General features: G+C 35.1%; 1 protein-coding gene across 2 annotated transcripts; it reads left to right on the forward strand.

Moving 5' to 3' along the window:
• Positions 1 to 9,691: 9,691 nt before the first annotated feature.
• Positions 9,692 to 13,676, forward strand: LOC127942050 (corticotropin-releasing factor-binding protein). 2 transcript variants are annotated; one of them, XM_052537581.1, is made up of 7 exons: positions 9,692 to 9,841; positions 10,560 to 10,656; positions 10,877 to 11,034; positions 11,843 to 12,053; positions 12,280 to 12,422; positions 12,933 to 13,050; positions 13,171 to 13,676. In XM_052537581.1, exons 1-7 carry the CDS (start codon positions 9,755 to 9,757, stop codon positions 13,323 to 13,325), a joined length of 969 nt encoding a protein of 322 aa, XP_052393541.1. In that variant the 5' UTR covers positions 9,692 to 9,754; the 3' UTR covers positions 13,326 to 13,676. The 2 variants fall into 2 exon arrangements, with proteins under 2 accessions (XP_052393541.1, XP_052393542.1); XM_052537582.1 differs by having other exon boundaries at positions 9,696 to 9,841; positions 10,563 to 10,656.
• Positions 13,677 to 20,169: the final 6,493 nt, after the last annotated feature.

Raw genomic sequence — 20,169 nt, forward strand, 5'->3', positions numbered from 1 at the left:
AAAAATCCTGTTAAAGTGTGATTATTAGATATAACCATCAGTGCTTGTGTGGCCTCTTATTTCCAAATACTACATCAACTATTACCCATCTGTCTGTTTCTCTATAAATCTCTACAAAAGATGATAATTGTGTATTTTTTTCAAATACGTTCACTGTCAGATTGTGCTATCAAATAAACAATAATAAAAAAGAATCATAAAGAATCATAAATCGGAAGCCGCAGGGATAAACACAGCCACAGAGATTGTTCTTTCTGATCTGATCGGATCCGCCTCGTTCTCTAATTCCCTGCACCAAGAATTCAATCAGCGTTTGTTTGTGCATGGAATTGCTGCTTATTGTAGTGTCATAAATGAGGAAAGATTTCTGTTGTGCTCACGGATTCAAAATGCAAATGCCCTTTCTGATGAGCTCAGCGCGCCAGGGCTGTTGTACCTTGGATTAGCCTGTGTGTGTGTGTTTGCAAAGTTTGTCAGTGTAAGAGGTTGTGTATGTGTGTGTAGGGAGAAAATGTTTATTCTGCTCTGTCCCAGAGTCAAGCATATCATGCTTCTGTGGATGTGAGTGTGTGTGTGTGTGTGTGAAGTGTCTGCAGGACTTGCATTATGATGACATGGAGTTGTGCGTAACAACAACGTCATCCTGGTGAGGAACAGCTCTGAAAAAAACACAAAGTGCAGAGATAAAATCACACCAAAGCAGCTCATATCCCCCACTATCAGAACTTATATTACAGTCTCCCTGTAATATTCGTGAGAATACTGTAGAGCCATTATCAGGCAGGAATTGTGTTGGCTTAAATTTCAGCAATAAATGGATACAACTGAATATCACTGAGCATTTAAGGGGATGATCACATTAGAGGTATACTTACAGTATAGCTCAGTTTCAGATGTTTCTAATAAGAAACATTTTCTAAAGTAGTATTTTTGCCTTGCTTTTTGTATAAGTATCGTAACATCCGTATAACAAGACACATTTATTCGAGCAAAATATATACATACAAAATTAAGGTTAAACTTCAATGATGACGCTGATTTGAGAAAGGATCCTGGATCTCTAGAAAGGTCCGGCATTCATAAGTCTTCTGCTTCATCAGACAGAGAAATGCTCAGGCAGATGAAGTGCCAGAGGGCGAAGAGGCTACAGCCAGAATCAGACCTGAATATCATGAAGGATCTATATTTAGAGATCCCATTAAAGCCTTTTTTAGACACATGGAGGAGACATGCACCAAACACACACGTCAAAACTCACTGACTCCTCTATGAGTGTGTGTTTCTGAAGATACACTGTGCATTACAACAACCTGTCAGTGTCCTTTGGCTTATTTCCTGTCTGGCTTCATTTTTTTTCTTGTTTTGTCAGTGTTTCATGACTTTTTCCCCTTTGGCTGTTTATGCTGTTGATTTTCATGTTGGTAAGGTGTCAAACCTGTGTCAGACTGGATGAAGCTTCTCGCTGTAGGGAAGATCAGGGCTCACAGCCCGTTTGATGAATGCGCTGTTGTGTTACTATGAAATGCCAGATTCAAGTCAATCACTGAGGTGTTTCCTCTTTTTCACCCGGGGGTCTGTAGACTCCTCGGGGACCGGGAGAATCCTGCATGGAATCAGTGGACAGATGCACTGCCACTCCTGGGTCATTTTGAGGTGTTTTTGAAACCATGGCTGCATTTATGTGAGTAAAAATACAGAAAAAATTGTAATATTGTGAAATAATTTCACAAATTAAAATAAGTTTTTTCTATTTGAATATATTTTAAAATGTAATTTTTTCCTGTGATTCAAAGCTGAATTTTCAGCATCATTACTCCAGCCTTAAGTGTCACATTATCCTTCAGGAATCATTCTAAAATGCTGATTGACTGCTCAAGAAACATGTCTTATAATGATCAATATTGAAAATGGTTGTCCTGCTTAATATTTGTTCGTTTTTGTTATTGTTTCTTAGTGGTTGCTTTTTTATTGCTCACAAACTTTATGGTCTACTCATTATACTGTACATTCTTCTTTTTGTATAAAAAATATTTGGTTATATGTTACTGTTCGTCACAACAGAGTGCTAATTATTTATATTTACTGTAAATACACTCAAGTTAGATTTTTTTTTCTTCCAAAAATAAAATATAATAGTTGCATATTTTCAAAAGGTAATGCCATCCCATACAGTTAAATGTAGTTATCTTCTTATTGTGTTAGTATCGGTTTTCTGTTAATTGTTTCAGGGTGGTTTGACAATAGATAAACTAGCTAGCTTGGTAAACTTCAGCGAAAAAAACAAAAGCTTTCCCAAGACTAATCAATGCTCTTTTTTTTTGGTGTAGTTAACAATCACTATACAGATTTATTGATGAAGAACTTAGTGACAACATTAATGGTACCTCATTCATGACAAGTCAATATTTCCATCCCAGAATCACCTAAAGAGAATTTGAGAACTGAAACTGTACGAGATTCACGCAAGCTTGTTTTTCCCTGGGTTTTTTGGCTCTTAATGGTGAGCACATGTGTGTGAAACATGCTCAGATTCAGAGCATTGATCAAATCTCCTCCGAGATGAGATGGACACCAACAGACAGAAAAGCGTGTACACTGCAGTGATTTGTTCATGCGTGCATTGATTTCTCATCAGTCGATCTAGACAGCAGGATGCATGTTTGCGAACTCTCCGGGCGTCAGTGGAGTAATCACTGAAGAGTGCCAGTGAATTTGTTCCTCACATGTAACAACAGCACAGAGGAGCTCAACAGTTGAACGGTTAGATGTGTTTTATTGACGGTTGTGGGATTCAATCTAGCTCCAAATATGTTTGACATCTGAGACAGAAAACAGCTCCTTTGAGCAGCGCCTGATCGACGTCATAAATAATTAGGGCGATGCATACAAGTGTGCGGTTCATCGCGATAGTTTAAAGGCAAATATAACAGAGCGTGCACTGCTGACTCCTCACACGTTCATAAGGGGCTGATATCTCTGAGGGCTGTGTGGATCACTTACTCATGAGCCGCACCATTAAACACATTTACAGCTACATACAGAAAGATGTCATAACCTTTAGTGAAATGGGTGCTTAGCAGAACTGTTCTGTTTTATTGATTTTTTTTAAGTAATAATAATAAAAATGAATTACATTTTCATTCATACATTTTATTTTTATCATAAAATGTGACAGTAAAATCATTTCTGAATTTTTTATTCATCAATGAATCCTGAGAAAAAAAGTTTTAAACAATGAAAGTAATGAAATGTCGAAAATAATAAAAAGAAGTGTTTATTGGGCTCCAAATCAGCATATCAGAATGATTTCTGAAGGATCATGTGACACCGAAGCCCGGAGTAATAATGCAGAAAATTCAACTTTGCAGCACAGAAATAAAATATAATTTATATTGCATCCAAATAGAAAACAGTTATTTTAAATTGTAATAATAATTCCAAATTTTGCTGTATTTTTGATTAAATAAATGCAGCCATAAGAGACTTTCAAAAACATAAACAAATAATTACAAACCCCACCCCCCCACAAAAAACCATCAACCATATATATAAAGTACTGTATGTTTCGGACTATAAGTTAGCATCAGTCCAAAAATACGTTCTCTTCTCTTCTTCATCACGTCTTCTTACTATTATCAGATTTAGAGTGGTTTGTTTGTTTTATATCTGAGTGTGTTCATGTGTTTGTGTGTGTGTGTGTGTGTGTACCTCAGGCTATATTTCTCCTCTGAAGCCTTTGGAAACATCACACATCTATTTCTCTCTCTCTCTCTCTCTCTCTCTCTCTCTCTCTCTCTCTCACACACACACACACACACACACCTGCACATGGGTTATAAAGAGAGATTTAAATCTGAATCTAATTGCATCTGTTTTATAGAACGCAGCTTCATTGCTTCAGTGTCAAATTACGTTATCATTATGCTAATGTTATGTTAGCGTTACATTAGTACTTATGCAATAATTCAGTGCTGAAGGCTTTTAAAATACACAGCGTCTCAAATGGGCAGCCTCTCAATAAAACTGAGTGTTTCTGTGTGTCCCATCATCGTCCCTGAAACAGTGAACCATTAAAATGTGTAATTCCATGTCTGCTAGTTATGAAACGCCATCTACCCCTCATTTACCAAAGGGCACTGCTTTATTTACTTTTGCATGCAGATATTGGCCTCTGTTTATACAGCTTTTTTCCCTCTCTTTCGGTCAAATCTCTCTCTCTCTCTGGCTGAAGTATTCATTAGAGCCTCTTATAAATTATCTCTTCCCGTTCTCACACATGCACACATACACATGTCCTTCTGAGTGTGTGTAGGTCTCTCAAAACAAGAAAAAAAATCACTCATGTTCGTCATTATTACATGAAGAGTTGGTGTGTGACCTCGTCCAGCAGTCCCTCATCAAATGCTCCACTTTATGTGTCAGGATGAATGTTTCAAAGAGAAATGAACACAAACCCCGTCACACAAAGCATCTGAGCCTTTGTACAGTTCCCGAATGTTTTGTGATGAAACAGCTTTTGGGAATAATGACACATTTTACACATTTGTTGAAAATCATCAAATTTGCAGTGCATATTCATGGGCAAATTCAGTTGTATACAATAGTTTATTTATTCACTACACTAGGGTTCTTTATTGGATTAGTTCCATTGAGAAACTTTAATGCCCATGGAGTCTTTCAGTTCCAAAAAAATTCTTTATAATGGAAAAAGGTTTCTTTAATGATTAAAATGTTTCTCACACTAAGAAAAATGAAACTGTTTACTTAAAAGTTCTTTGGGGAACCAAAAGTGGATGTTCTATGGGATCGCTGTGAATACCCAATACCAAATCTCCTTTAGGAATTATTGATCATAAAAGGACAGGATTGAATAATATAATTTCCCATAAAATCTGGAATTGCTGCATGCAAAATGAGCTCAATGTAAATTTTGTTGCCATGTTTGTGCCATTACTTGATATGCATAATTTCTTCAGACTCTGAAACAACAAATATGGTGCATGCAAATAAATGAGAACTAACGTTTTTACCTTTAAACTTTGTTTATTGACACTGGTCATCCAGTTGTTATTAAAGTATTTATAATGTTACAAAAGATTCCATTTTTTTTAAATAAATGCACACATATATTAAGCAACATAACTGTGATAATAATAAAAAATGTTTCTTAAGCAGCAAATCAGCACTTAAGAATCAGAATCATGTGACACTGAAAACTGGAGTAATGATGCTGAAACTTCAGCTTTGCATCAGAAATAAATTACATTTGTAAAATATATTTAAATACAAAACAGGTATTTTAAATTGTAAGTGTTTTTACTGTATTTTTGATCAAATAAATCCAGCCTTGAAGAGCATTTAAAGGCATACTCCACCCCAAAATGAAAGTTTTGTCATTAATCACTTTAATCATTAATCAATATCGTTCCAATCCAGCAAAAGCTTTGTTCGTCTTCGGAACACATTTTCAGATATTATGGATGAAAACTGCACATCCTTGTGGTGTTGCTGACACAGAAGAGCACAGGCAGTTTGAGTGATGTGGAGAGACACAGAGGAGACTGTTGACAAAGGAATTGTTGAATAAAGTTGTTATTTTTGTTTTATTCGCTTACAAACAGTATTCTTGTCGCTTCATAACATTACGGTTGAACCACTGATGACAGATGGACTATTCTGACGATGTTTTTCATACTTTCCTGGACCTTGACAGTGGTGTTTACTTGGCAGTCCATGGGACAGTCACAAGCCTCCCAGTTTTATCCAAAATATCTTAAATTGTGTTACGAAGATGGAAAAAGCTCTTATGGATTTGGAACGACATGGGGGTAAATGAATAATGACAACATTTTCATTTTGGGGTGGAGTGTCCCTTTAAGAAAAAACATTTCAAAATTGTACCAACCCCAAATTTAAGAACTGTAGTGCATTTAAGGGTAAACACAGTTTTAATAAAGCAAATGCTGTCGAAATGCAAAATGTTAAAATACAGTGTACATTTATGCACCTATAATAGAATCCCCACTGCTAAAGGATGGTTTAGACCACTTAAATAATATTTTAGAAGAGGAATTAAACCTAAACACATTTCTGCTTTTAAACTCTATTTTGAACTGTCTTGCCTCACTTCCCTTACAAGTGCATTGCTGTTAACGCAATTCTTGTTTGTTTTTGAAAACTAATTTTTTTTTTTTTCTGTGGTCATCAACATGCTGGTGATAGAGCATGATTTGTATTGAACTCGAAACCTTCTTTTAATGCTTATGAAAGGTCAATAAGTCATTCTTGAAACACAAAGAGGCCACAGAAACACACACAAGACACCTTCCAACATCTTGATCTGCACACACTTGTCTGATGGCCAAGGGAATTTTTCTATCTAGACAAGTTCATTCATGTTTTTCCTTGAGCCGTGTTCAATCTGTGTATGTGTGTGAGTGATATTCTCAGAAATGGAAGATTAATGCTATAACATAAATGCAGTGGCCTCCTATCTGCCAAAGTGCGTCATTCTTTCTTCTCTCCCGCTGTACTCTCCACTGCATGGATGCAGGAATGAAATAAACGAAGCAGTTAGCCGGGATCAGTCTGAAATTTGCGTTGGATTCCAATAAACACATATCACACGGTGTATAGTAGGTCGTAAAATAACGAGCAAACACATGGCGAACTATATTAGGTTTCATAGAGTTCTGTAGGTTTGAGCTCAAGTGAGCAAACATTCACAAGCACAAGTGCTTAGAGTGAGAGGATGTTTTTCATTTAATTACTGTAATTTAACTGTGGCTTAGTTGTGTGGCTTGTCTTAGTCAAATTGTTAATTTATTTGATAGATTTTGCCTGAAAACATCTGCAGCAGTGGAAATAAGTAACAAAATACGGACTGAACTAAAAAAAAAAAGTCAAAAAGTAGCCTAATTCAACAGTATTTTTTAAATTAATATACCGTATATTAAAATATATTTTTACTGAATTTACTGATGTTAAAAGATCACAACAAAAACAAATTCAAAATGTTTAAATATGTGTGTGTGTGTGTGTGTATATGTAACATTTTCAATAATTTTCTAACCAGAAATGAACTAATTTCAATATTTTCAATATTAAAAATATATTTGTTTTATTTTACAATATTTTGTAATATTAAAAAAATACATTATTTGTTTATACAATTTTAGTTGAAGCTTATACAAAAAATTTATACAAATAAAAGTATAAACATAATTTCAGCAAAAAATAAATAATTAAATAAATAAAATAAATTTAATTAAATAAATTAATTAAAAACAACAACACCAAAACATGTAACATTTTTTTCGAGACATATTTTTAGTGGATCAGGGTTTCTTTTTTTTTCTTTTTTTTTTACTTTACTCGACCAGTGTCATAAATTGGGGGCGGGGCTATCTGTTCATCTGACCAATGGCAGAGGGGGGCATGATCATTATCCCTGTTTGGGGTCCATCAGAAGCAAATATGTTTATTTTGCTGTTTTAATCAAATTTTCTGTGAAGTGACTTTTGGCAATCAGACCAAGCAGTGTGTCAAGACAGAGATAAAATATGGAAGGTCAAGTGCATTTTGGCATAGAGTTTTTCATGTAAAATCAAAAAGATTGTATTACATTTTGTGGAGAATAAAGTAGATCATCACACACACACAGTCACAAACCCCATTCATTGCACATATGCATACTTCATAAATAGCATGTTTAGTGTGCCAATTCTGAATATTTCCATTCATTTTCTGCCAGAAGTCAGAGAGCTGCACTGGCCCTATATGGTTCACAAGAGGCAAATGTCCCCTGATTCCAGAGAGCGAGTGTGAGAAAGACAGCTGACCTTTCAGTTCACCCGGGGCAGGTAAGACTCTGATAGAAGTGGACACCTGTGCAAGAGCTGGGTTTCAAATGCCAGAACAGGGTGTTTGATGGGAAGGAACGTCTGCAGCTCCCTGAAGATGATAGTACACGCTGGGTAAGGAGAAACACAAACAACATGACTCTGGTTTCATAGCCATGTGTTATTTAGAAAGCCCTTCAAAAATGAAAACACACATACACAGCTAGTTTTGTATCATGCATTCTTAAAATAACTGAATGGATGTCATTTTTAGGGGTCAGATCATGAGATAACAGAGCTTGATGCATTATTAAAGCACACTGCAACTCATGGAACTCAAAACTTTCTCCTCTGTCCAACAAGTGCATTGACTAAACTATGGCAAAAATATAAATGCATATTGCTGTACGAGCAGAAAATCATTACACCCTAAAACTAATACAGACACCGTTTGGCTTTAGAGACATTACTTGGTTCCCTCCTGAGCCTGTTTTCAAGAAACCTTCATGAATGCACCCAAAGGCTTTTCTCGTCCTGATTGATTTGACCCGAGATGACTTTCAGAGCTCAAAGACCTTTAAGCTAAGAGCAAATAGGGTTAAGAGCAGTGAATATGTGTTTAAGTGAGGTTAAACACTCTTATTCGGCTCACCTGACACAGTTGGTTCAGTGTAGGTGTGAGAAAATAACACCAGTCTGAGACAATTAGTGGACTGCAATATTAATATGCAAGTGAAAAGTTCAGTTGCCTCATTATATTATAATGAATAAATGTTCTAAAAGGTTAGTTTACTCAAAAGTAAAAAAAATCTGACATTATTTTCTCACCTTCATGTCGTTCCATTCTGGTGTGACGTTCTTTTTTCCTGTATAACACAAAAAGCTACCATTCATACGTTTGAAATGACGTGATGGTGAGCAATGGACAGAATTTTCTTTTTAAGTTGAACTATTCCTTTGAAACACATGATTATACCCCACTGACTGTCTGTATGTGACGTTCATTCATTCAGTCCCACCACCTCACCTTTCTCCCACTGCAGTGAAATTACACAAATTTTCTTCTGAGCTGAGAAACAGAAGTGCACAGCTAATCTGTTGCTGATTACAAATGATGAAAATTGTAGTCAGTAATGTATTGAATATTACTCATTTTCTATTCTGACTACTTCTGAGAATCAATAAATTATGGATAATTGATTGCCATTGTGTGAATAATATAATACAATCCATAAATGTAACTGGAATCTGATTATAAATATTTTATAACATAAAATATAAATTCATTTAAATATTTTTTTTTAGATACTACATCTGATTATCCAATCCAGATTACATGTTATAAATTATTACATAGAACTATTATATACAGCATATAGATAGATAGATAGATGCACACTATATATATATATATATATATATATATATATATATATATATATATATATATATATATATATATATATATATATATATATATATACATATAATCGTTTAAAAACAACTCTACTTTTATTGACTTTTTATTGTTCTGGAAGAATGCTAACTGCATATTCATAAAATAGCCTATGGCACTTACATATTAGTAGCTGAGACTCTATGGCGAATCTCTAGTGACATTTCTTTTCTCAGCCTGCTACAATTTCCCTTTTGCCTTTTGTATAACTGAAAATTTTACTTCAACGATTATTTTTACTAGTCTATTCAAAGAGAACTAGACAAAGTAGAATAAACATTACGCATCTGTCATGCCCTTTCTCTCTTTCTCTCTCTCTCTCTCTCTCTGTCTCGCGGACTCACATAAATTGATCCATACAGGCAGCCCCCACCCCATTTATGTGAGGGGGTATAAAAGGAGCAGTCTGGTCGGGAGATCTCGGAATTCTTCTCTTATTGCGCAAATCTTCGCGGACATGTCGGGCACTTCGCGCGCACAGCTGTGCTTCCTCCTGTTGAGCGTCACGGCTCTCCGGGGACACGCGCGCTTTCTGGACATACAGGTGAGATATTCACACCTGCTCACCTCACACACACACACACGCACACACACTCACACACACACACACACAATAATGAGCTTTATATTTAACTTTCGATGTGTCTATTGTGAGCTCTGTGTGTGTTTATTGGTGCTTTGGCTTTAACAATCATTCTACAATAGAATGTTTACATTTTATAACAATGCCTATATTTAATATAAAATTGTACGAGCAACTTTTATCGTACAATTTATTGTGAGCATATACAAAACGTAAACTAATGCATTTGTTTAATGTCTAAAATGACGGGGGTTTTTCAATGCAATTTTTTTTTCTCGTTTATTTATTTATTTTATTTAAAAAAAAAAAAAAAAAAAAAAAAAAAAAAAAAAAAAATATGGGTGACACCAGTGGAAATCATTATAAGTGTCCGATCAAGTGGAAATAGATCCTTGCAAGTGCCCACATATGCTTTGGCATTAAATATTTGTGCTTAAATATGTATTTGTATAATATTATTGCCTATTTCTATGTAGTGTGCAAAGCCTATTTCTTTATGTGAAAGCCTATGTTACTTTAAGAACATTTAAGAACAAGTTGTTTTGAATCCAAGAAGCCCTAAAAATCCTAATCCTTGAGCACCACTGATTGAAATGCAAACCTAATTGCTTATATTTTTGTATTTTGACATCTTTTTCTAATTCCAGTCATTTCCATGTCCTGTTTATTGTTGTTTTAGCAGGATAACGAGATCAGCCCGGAAGGATTATTATCTCTCCTCAGCTCTGAACTAAAGCGAGAGTTACCGGAGGAGTTTGTGTACCGCCGAGCGCTCAGTGAGTGACATCAGAAAACCTGTGGGAAAAGACACACGTCATGGATAATAAATTAATTATCTATATCAAGATGTTGACTTCACATGTGTTTTAATAAGTTGATTTTTTTTAACCGTTTAATCGATATGGTAGCACATTATGGCACTAATTGATATTTAAAGAGTGGTTATGCATCCATCTTTTCACCTTTCTTGTCTTGATCTTCCTCCGTGTCCCTCAGGATGTCTGGACATGGTGGCCGTAGAGGGTCAATTTACATTCACAGCAGAACGTCCACAGTTAAACTGCGCCGTGTTTTTCATCGGCGAGCCTAGTGACATCATTAGCGTCGAGTATGATTCGGTCAACATCGACTGCAGAGGAGGAGATTTCATAAAGGTGAGTGTTATTTAAAAAATGTAATGTATTAGTATTACAATCACTTATTCGGTTCTAAGTATGAAAAAAAATAAATAATAAAAAAATTGGTATTTTTGTGTCAATCTGTACCTTTTCGAACTGTGAATGTAGGTACACTAAAGCCAGGTTATATCAGGGCGGCAAAAGATCACGTCATGTCATTTTAAGCCAGGCCCTACAACAGAAAGCATGTTTAGCTACATACAATGAGCTAACATATTCCACTCTAAAAACTGAATTAAAAATCCAATTAAGCAAATGTCATTGAAATTAATGAAGTTTAATTGGACTGAAAAACCCACATGGCATATAGTTGAAGTTAACATACTGAATTAATTCCTGTTCAATGAAACGGACATGAAATGTCGAAATTTAATGTAATTTATTAGCTGTGAAACAAAACTGGCATGAACTCAACAGACCTGAAAAGCGGGGGAGACGGTAGGGAATTATATAAACTGAACCTGACCTGAACTAAACAGAGTTCAAGACAGTTCACTTGAACTGAAAAAATGAAGTACTCTGAAAAAAAAAAAAAATTGGTGTAGGATCTGAAAAAAAAAATTGTCACTCAGAAATTGCTAGTGAATAAGAAACAGCAAGTAACAAATGAATTAAACATTACATTTTTGAAGTAGAAAAACTTCATATGTTCTTGTAAAACGTACTCCTACAATCTTCATTTACAACTTAGAAAATTATTTAACAGGCTATGTTGTACTAAATGCAGATGAGCGGAGTAGAATGGTGTTAAAAGTGTTAAAAAGCCAACTTTTTTATCTTTAAGGTATTTGATGGCTGGGTGATGAAGGGCGAGAAGTTTCCCAGCACACAGGACCATCCTCTTCCTCTGTACAAGCGTTACTCTGATTACTGCGACACTGGAGTGACTCGACCGATCGTACGCTCGTCTCAGAATGTCGCCATGCTGTTCTTCAGACTCCACCAATCAGGGAGCAGCTTCACAGTAACATTCCGCAAACTCATCAATCCATTCCGTAAGTGCACATGCACACAAATACAAAAATGACCCTGGAAATTATGTATAATTTGCCTCTCTGCAGTACCGATGAACTTGAAAACTAATGTCACTAATTCCCTGAAGGTTCGGAGCATTTATACTGTTAGTTGAATGACATATGGCTCATGCTGAAACCACGCTTGAAGCTTAACATGCAAGATACTGATGGTCAACCATCTGTGTCTCTCTCTCTCTTTTTGCAGCCTGTAATGTTGTCTCTCAGACCCCAGAGGGCAGTTTCACCATGATCATTCCACAGCAGCACAGGAACTGCAGTTTCTCCATCATCTATCCAGTGGAGATCCAGATCGGAGAGCTCAATCTCGGCCAACACAATGATCTCAAGGTGAGCATTTCCAGGTCAAGAAATGCACCATTTGCACAAACCAGCCTTCCCCAAAATAAAAATGAATAAATGACAATAAAATAAAGAAATATTATTTAATAAACACAACTTAATACATTAAATTAGCAATTTCACTATTTCAAAGTACAGCTTAGTTTTGGCCAACAAAAGGATCTCAAGTAACAAAACCAGCCTTTCCCAAAAGTAAAAATAAATAAATAAATAAATAATACATATGAATTCATATACATTTTATTTACAAATATAGCATTTAGAAAACAAAATAAAATAAATATTATTTACAATTTTCTTTATAAACGTTTATGTGGTTAACCTACGACTGGGTGTCCAGAACAACAAACAGAAACAGAATAGAGTGAAATAGAGTTTGTTTAACAATCTTTGAATTGAGTTAAGCTGTTTTGAACTAATATCTTTGAAAATATATTAGTTGATATAAAGACACTGATGAATTATGATGACTTTGAGTCTTCTGGTTTATCCATGTAGCGGTCCATTCTCGGCTGTCCCGGTTCTGGAGACTTTGTGGAGCTTCTGGGTGGAAACGGCATGGACACATCCAAGATGTACCCTATGGCAGATCTCTGCTACTCTTTTAACGGACCAGGTGAGCATTCCTTCTTTATCTGTTGTGCATCATCACTGGTTCTAGCAGTAACCGTGCTAAGCAATTTAGCGTGCAAAAAATCTCATAAACCTCTCCATACCGTATCTCTCTTCCCATCAGCTCAAATGAAGGTCGGCTGTGATAACACTGTGGTCAGAATGGTGTCGAGCGGGAAGTTCATAAATCGAGTTAGTTTCCAATATCGGCTACTGGGCCACCAAGAGCTTCAGCAGATGAAGGGTAACAGCATTGAAGACGTGTGTTTAAGAGCATAAGACCCTCTCTCTGTTCAGGGGGATGTCAGAATAACTGAGTTTGAGCCTTTGTATAATTTCCCTATTAAAAAAATTATTTATTTTTTTGCCTCATCTTTTCATTTGACACTTCTGTTTTTTTAATCTCATAAACTTGTAAGATCTGTGGCTGATGTTTAAATAAAATTTGTACTTGTGTTGATGCACATCACCGTTTTGTTCAGCATGTTTCATTTTGAAGCACCCTTTTAAAAACTGGAGCGGTACTGCACAAGTGTGAAAAAATCCACTATGTAGGACAAATGTAATTGTCATTATTTATCTGTATTAAAGAGCTTTTGTAATAAAATCAGTAAACATGAGCAAAGCAAACTCTGGTTACAGTAATTTTTGATTTTGCACTAGAAAACACTAACATTTATCCTAGTCTACTCATTTTGTAAGGTGAAGCAAACTAGTTGTCACAAATTACTTTTTGATCTGTCATTAAAGAGAAAAATGGAAGATTTTTATGAAAATGTACTCACCCTCAGGCCATCCAAGATGTAGATGAGTTTGTTTCTTCATCTAAACAGATTTGGAGAAATCTAGCAATACATCGCATGCTCACCAATGGATCCTTTGAAGTGAATGGGTGCCGTCAGAATGAAAGTCCAAACAGCTAAACAGCTGATAAAAACATCATAGTAATCCACATTAAGCCATTCCAAATAATTAAAATCTTGTGAAGGGAGAAGCTGCATTTTTGTAAGAAACTTCAAACCTTTGCTTCCAGCAAAAATATGAGAATTATGGGGTGAACAATTCCTTTAAGCCAGAACATAATGTGCAAAAGAAACAATCTAAGCAGTCATAAAGTGCTAAAAAGCAATATAGCTTGAGAATATAAGTAAAATGTCATAGCACTCTTGCATCAGTCACGTTTCTGTGATTGTCTCTATTACTTAGCAATTTTAGTAAAAAAACGAAAGACATTTTCATAATTTAAATACCACAATCTTTTGAATAACATCCAAACTCTACATGACTATACAAGATAGGGCTGCAGGATTATGAAAATAAATCATAATTGTCAATTATTCTGTTGAAATTGTAATTGTGATCATTAATTACGATTATCACAATTTACATTAAATGATGTTTATATCTTTGTTATATCAACCGCATGCCATATTTTCAGATTAAAAGAAACCAGCTGAAAACACTCTAACTGAAAAACGTTTATTACTTTTCTATTGTATTAGACCTCAAATGTCAACTATACATTGGTTTCTTCTTTAAATAAAAAAATATTATATATATATATTATAATATATAACATGTTATACTACAACTAAAATTAAAACCCCTTAAGATAACCTGAAAGACAAAAATACATTTTAAACATAAGTGGACTTTGAACAACTAATTGCCAATTATGGCATCCATAATTTTAATCACAATTAGAAATTCGATTAATTGTGCAGCCCTAATACAGGACTATCAATTTAACGAGCTCTAGTCAATTGAACCTCTTCATGAAGACTGCTGACCTGAATCAAACGGACTGCTTAATCACTATTGTTAAATCAACAGATTGCTTTATGTATTATCGTCACACTCTCATACTGTATGATGCTCATCATCATCGCTGACAACCTGCTCACATCATGACAGCAGAGGAGTTCGGCTTTGCCTTATCCTGTCAAATTTGTCCTATGATGGAGGACGATGTTCAGACACGTCTTTCTTTTGCATGCACCAGGCATCAACAAGGTCCCCTTGGCATCTCGACCGTCCCTCAAAATAGGAACTTAAAGAAGTGACTGTGCTTAAAAGAAGAGTTCACCCAAAGTAATTATTAAATATTTTATACTGATTTAACAATGTTTTAGATGTGACTTAGTGGTTTAGTGTAAATGTTATGTGTATTAATATCTAAATTTGATGTATTTCATATTCAAAAATGTAAAAAATTACTTTCATCTAGCTTGCACTCACTGGTGTAAACTAAGCAAATCCGGGGGAACGATGTATGAGGTCAATGTTGGTCATGCACCGCTCAGAAGTGACGCATGTGGAAACGCAGCAGAGAGATCGAAACAAAACAGGGGTCACTAAATACAAAAGTACAAAATGAGGATTTTTGTAAAGAAGAATTTCAAAGGATATTGATATAAGTGAAGAGGAGACTTGTTTTGCTTTGCTAAAGTAAAGAAACGTTTATTCTTTTGATCTTGTAAACAAACGTTGGTTTTCACGAGACTCAACAGAACATGCGCAATGCTGACTTCAATTTCTTCATTCCCCCGGAACTGCTTATGTGTAAATCTGTTGGCGCACGCTAGATTAAAGTGATTATTACATTTTGAATATGGATATTTTTCTCACAAAAACACATCGAGTCACTACAGGAGGCCTTTGTTCACCCCCCGGAGTTGTGTAAGACACTTTTTTTGTGGAAGGGTGCTTTTTATTTAACTTCTTTTGGAGTGAAGGAATGCAACACTCACTGACTTTAATGAGCTTGAAAGATCAAAAACAATTTTAAGGATAACTCCAACTGGATTTGTCTTAAAGAAGATAGTCATATACACCTGCCTCGGGGGTGAATAAAACGCAACCTATTACTCATTTTTGGGTGAATTAATCTTTTAAGGAAGAATATTATACTGGTCACATGCTGCGTTCGTCCAATCAATGACACTGACAACCCAAATATGCAAATCAGGGATGTAAAGTGTGAAACATCCACTGATCTATAATAGAGATATTATATAGATCAATGGAAACATCAGATTATGAATATTGATTGTTATTAATTGCTAACCCGGGTATAAAACCAGTGGCGGGTTGCATAAACTACTTAGACTATAGTTTCAAAATGTTTTTAAAATACATTTCTTCAAGACTGGTTATAACTTTTTTTTAATACAGTTACATAGTTTGGTCTAATGTGATCCCAAAAAGTAAGACTGATTGCCCCTTGGGTAACTGCTAGTTGGCCAAACTAGTTTGTAAGACACAGTTTTAACATGATGTCTATGTTTTTGCGACTGTATATCTGTATGAAGAAAGTAAGGGTATTATCTAGATCAAAAACAACTCTTAATCTCATTTCACAACTAAAAGACAGCTGTAAGTTTATTCAGTGTATGTTGTGTGAAACATTCGGACAGAATGTTTTATGAATGAAATGTGAGTGTTGTGTGTTAAAATATTATTGCATTTCTGTGTGATTTGATGAAACGGGTCGCCTCATGCTTGATTAAAGGTTGGCGCACACATTATCCCGGTCGAGACCAAACGCTCCAGAGAGAGTTTAGCAGAATAATTGATAACGAACTGAGAATCCCAGCAGGACGCACAATGAGGTAAGCACAGCTGCGCTTGTCCCCTACTGCGCACATCAACGCAGAAATCAGCCAACGGTGGAAATTACACCACCACTGCCACACGTGGGATTGTTAGGGTGAATGAGCAAGAGAGTAAGAGATGGAGAGAGAGAGACAGAGAGAAAGGGAGAGAGGAATTGAGATTGAGGGAGAGAGCTGCATTGAGAGATGCTGGAGCACAGGCGGAAATATAGCTGGGTTTCAGAACAACAAACTCACAGAGTGTTGCAAAAACTGGTCAAGTGATCAAATCAAACTGTAAAATGACAAAACAAAATCTGAGAGCTTTACTAAATAGATGTCATGCCATCCAAATGAATTGCAAATAATAGCCTACTTTTTAAATACAACTAGTTTCAAAGTCAACATAACATTTACCCTATCTAATTTTTTAATGGAAATTAGATCTAACTATTAGAATTAGTCTGTAGCATGTTTATTTTTTTAATGAAATGGTGGTATACTCCTGACTCACAATGCACTGCAGTATGAGCAGCTAAGGAGAAATAAAAGGTTCTTCTCAATTGGAAGGACGTCCAAGGATGCGTCTTTCTTAGCCCAGACCTTGTGAGACTTAGAGGCTAGAGTGCATCTGTGAGATGGTTGTGTCATAAGGTTTGTGCCCACGTGGTCATAGCAAGACTGTCTAGTTAGAATCCTTCAAACTGAGACATCCTTCGACGGAGCTTTATCTGTGGCAGTCTACAAGGATGTGTCCTTCCATTTGAGAAGCAACCCATTGTTTGAGATGATACGATATTCAAGAAGAAAATTTGCCTGATTTGAGTTTAAATATTTTTAATCGTAAAGCTTCCACAATGAAAAAAAAAACAAACATTGTCCACGGTGTGATACAAGAGACATGAAAGAAGCACGAATGACTGGTCATGAAACAGCTCTGCTATCGACAGCAGTCAGAGAATAACTCGGACCTCGGAGCGTTGTGACTGGCCAATCAGAATAAAGCATTTCAGAGAGCCTTGTAATAGAATGCAGCAGTCGGGTTCTGGAAGTAAAAATTGCAATCATTTTCTGCATGAAATGGATTCTTAATGAGATCTTATAAAACTTTATAGACAGACCAGCTGTGAGCGATGGCATTATGCTTTTTTTGAAGCCATCAGTTTGCATTATTTCAGCTTATGTTTAAAATGATTGTGTTTAACAGCAGAATCCTTGGTGAAAAACTATATTACCCATGATGCTTTAAAGAAAATTCCACCAGTAAGAGGTGGAAGTGATGTCTCTCCATGCTCTCAAAACACTTAAATAGTTGTTTTATGTATATATATATATATATATGTGTGTGTGTGTGTGTGTATATGTGTATATATATATATATATATATATATATATATAAAAAAAATTCAATAAATGGAAAATATATTGTTTCTATATACAATCTACAACTTATGTAATTTGCAATGGTTTATGGGATTGTAGTTCTTTTCCTCATTTCTGCTCCAAATCAAATTTTGTAATGTTCTGATTCACTTTAATGCACTAATACACTCTACTGACCAATCAGAATCAAGCATTTCAGAGAGCCATGTAATTAAGTCGAAACTGCTCATTTCTGTAGTTGAACACATGATGACTGAAACTCTTCTGTTGATTTCTGATTCCCTCCATCAGCTTCACTCTGTTCTGTTTAAGCAAAGACAATCAAATGAACATTGCAGAACCTGATTAGCAGGCTACAGAATATCTGGTTATGTCATTTTAAAGTACTACATCAGCAGCCGGGACAGATGCATGGCCACAATAACAATCAGATGTCACCCTTGACACCATCAGCCCGCATCTTACAAGCTTCTCGGAATTCACTGTATGTTCTTTGAAATGCTTCGAGCCCTGAGAGAAAACCGTTAGATTCAGAAGTACTCACCCATGTACCAAACATAGTTTGAGCTTATTTTGTCCTTGGGTTTGCCTTATGAAAGACTTCATTTCAAAGAAATCTTGAATCTAAGAGGGCAATTTAATATAAAATGGCAGAAATTCAGCATGCTCTCTCGGCCAACTAATACCACAGAACAGAGGCCGGGAGATGCTGCGAGGATGAAGATAAAGAAGAAAAAAGATGAAAAGAGGACTTATTTGTGTATGATTAGGCTTATGACCGTGTCCTGTTTATCAGACTGGAACAAGCAAAGCTAATGTTAACACTATGATGCTATGATGCAGGGTTAATGATGTCACGTACACACCACAATCACAGTCCCTCGTAAAGTATTATGGGTAGCGGGTCTACCTAATGGATCCAAAACACTGAGATGGGAGATTGCAAAAAGGGAAATCAGAACGTCTTTGTTCTTGACATAGAGCCACTTGCACGCTTGCGAGGAAGATATTCACTCTTGGCCATAATGAGAGACCACTTCTTTAAGCGTGAAACTCACCATTAGTGCCGTCTAATCCATCATCTGGATCACTTTTTGTTCAAATATTTCCGCAGAGAAGCAGAAGGATGCGCTGGATCTCATAGTGCCTGTTAAGAATATGTCTGGGTATTTCAACCCAATAAAATTTAACCCAAACAATCCTGATTACTGTCATTTTGTTACTTTAATATCACTGAATCTTAAGAAGAGTTTTAGGGATACACCACTGAGAAAACATTTTAAAAGTGCATTATGCACTGCAAATGTTATATAATTATATATTATATATTATAATTATATATTTATATTATATAAATGTTAAATAATAATCTTTCTTGATTCAGTTGTGGACAGTGGTTGCACGTTTTGAATTATTAGTTGAATTATTAACTATCTAAGTAAATGTCCTTTTTTAACTTACTGTCAGTGTTGTGTTAACTAAAAATAAGACTCAAAATATTTTCATTAACTCAAATAAAGCCAAAATAACTGTAAATGTAAATATGAGATGAAAACTCATACAAACCTTATTAAGAAAATGTTGGCAACTAACTGAAATATATATGATTAAGCTGAAATACGAAATTACTAAAGCTAAAACTGAAATAAAAATAAAAATATTTAATAGAAAAAAAAAAAACTAATAAACAAGCAAAAAAGAAGAAAATAAATTTTAAAATAAATTAATTTCAAAATGTACAATCTCACATAAATCTCACATATCAAAATATTAAAAACTAACAATTTACCCATTTTCTCATCTTACTCATATACATATGACATAATATTTAATTTCAACATTTACTCCCATTCAGGGATCTGACATAACTAGCAAAAAAAAATCAGCATTTGATATAAATATGCTGCAATTTAATTAATATAAAATAAACTGTAACATAAAATTATAAATAATAATAATATATATTTTTTTATATTAGTGTGGACATGTTTTGTGAGATTCGCCCATATACATTTTATATCAGAGACAACCAGATACTCAAGTTAGTTCTTTATCACTGAGAGTCTAATTTTGTGAGACTACACTCTATTTTATGGATTTGTTTATGTCCTTTATTAAAGTCTGTGTTCGATCAATTAGATAAATTC

The sequence above is a fragment of the Carassius gibelio genome, chromosome A21 (genome assembly GCF_023724105.1).
Source record: "Carassius gibelio isolate Cgi1373 ecotype wild population from Czech Republic chromosome A21, carGib1.2-hapl.c, whole genome shotgun sequence".
Taxonomy (NCBI): domain Eukaryota; kingdom Metazoa; phylum Chordata; class Actinopteri; order Cypriniformes; family Cyprinidae; genus Carassius; species Carassius gibelio.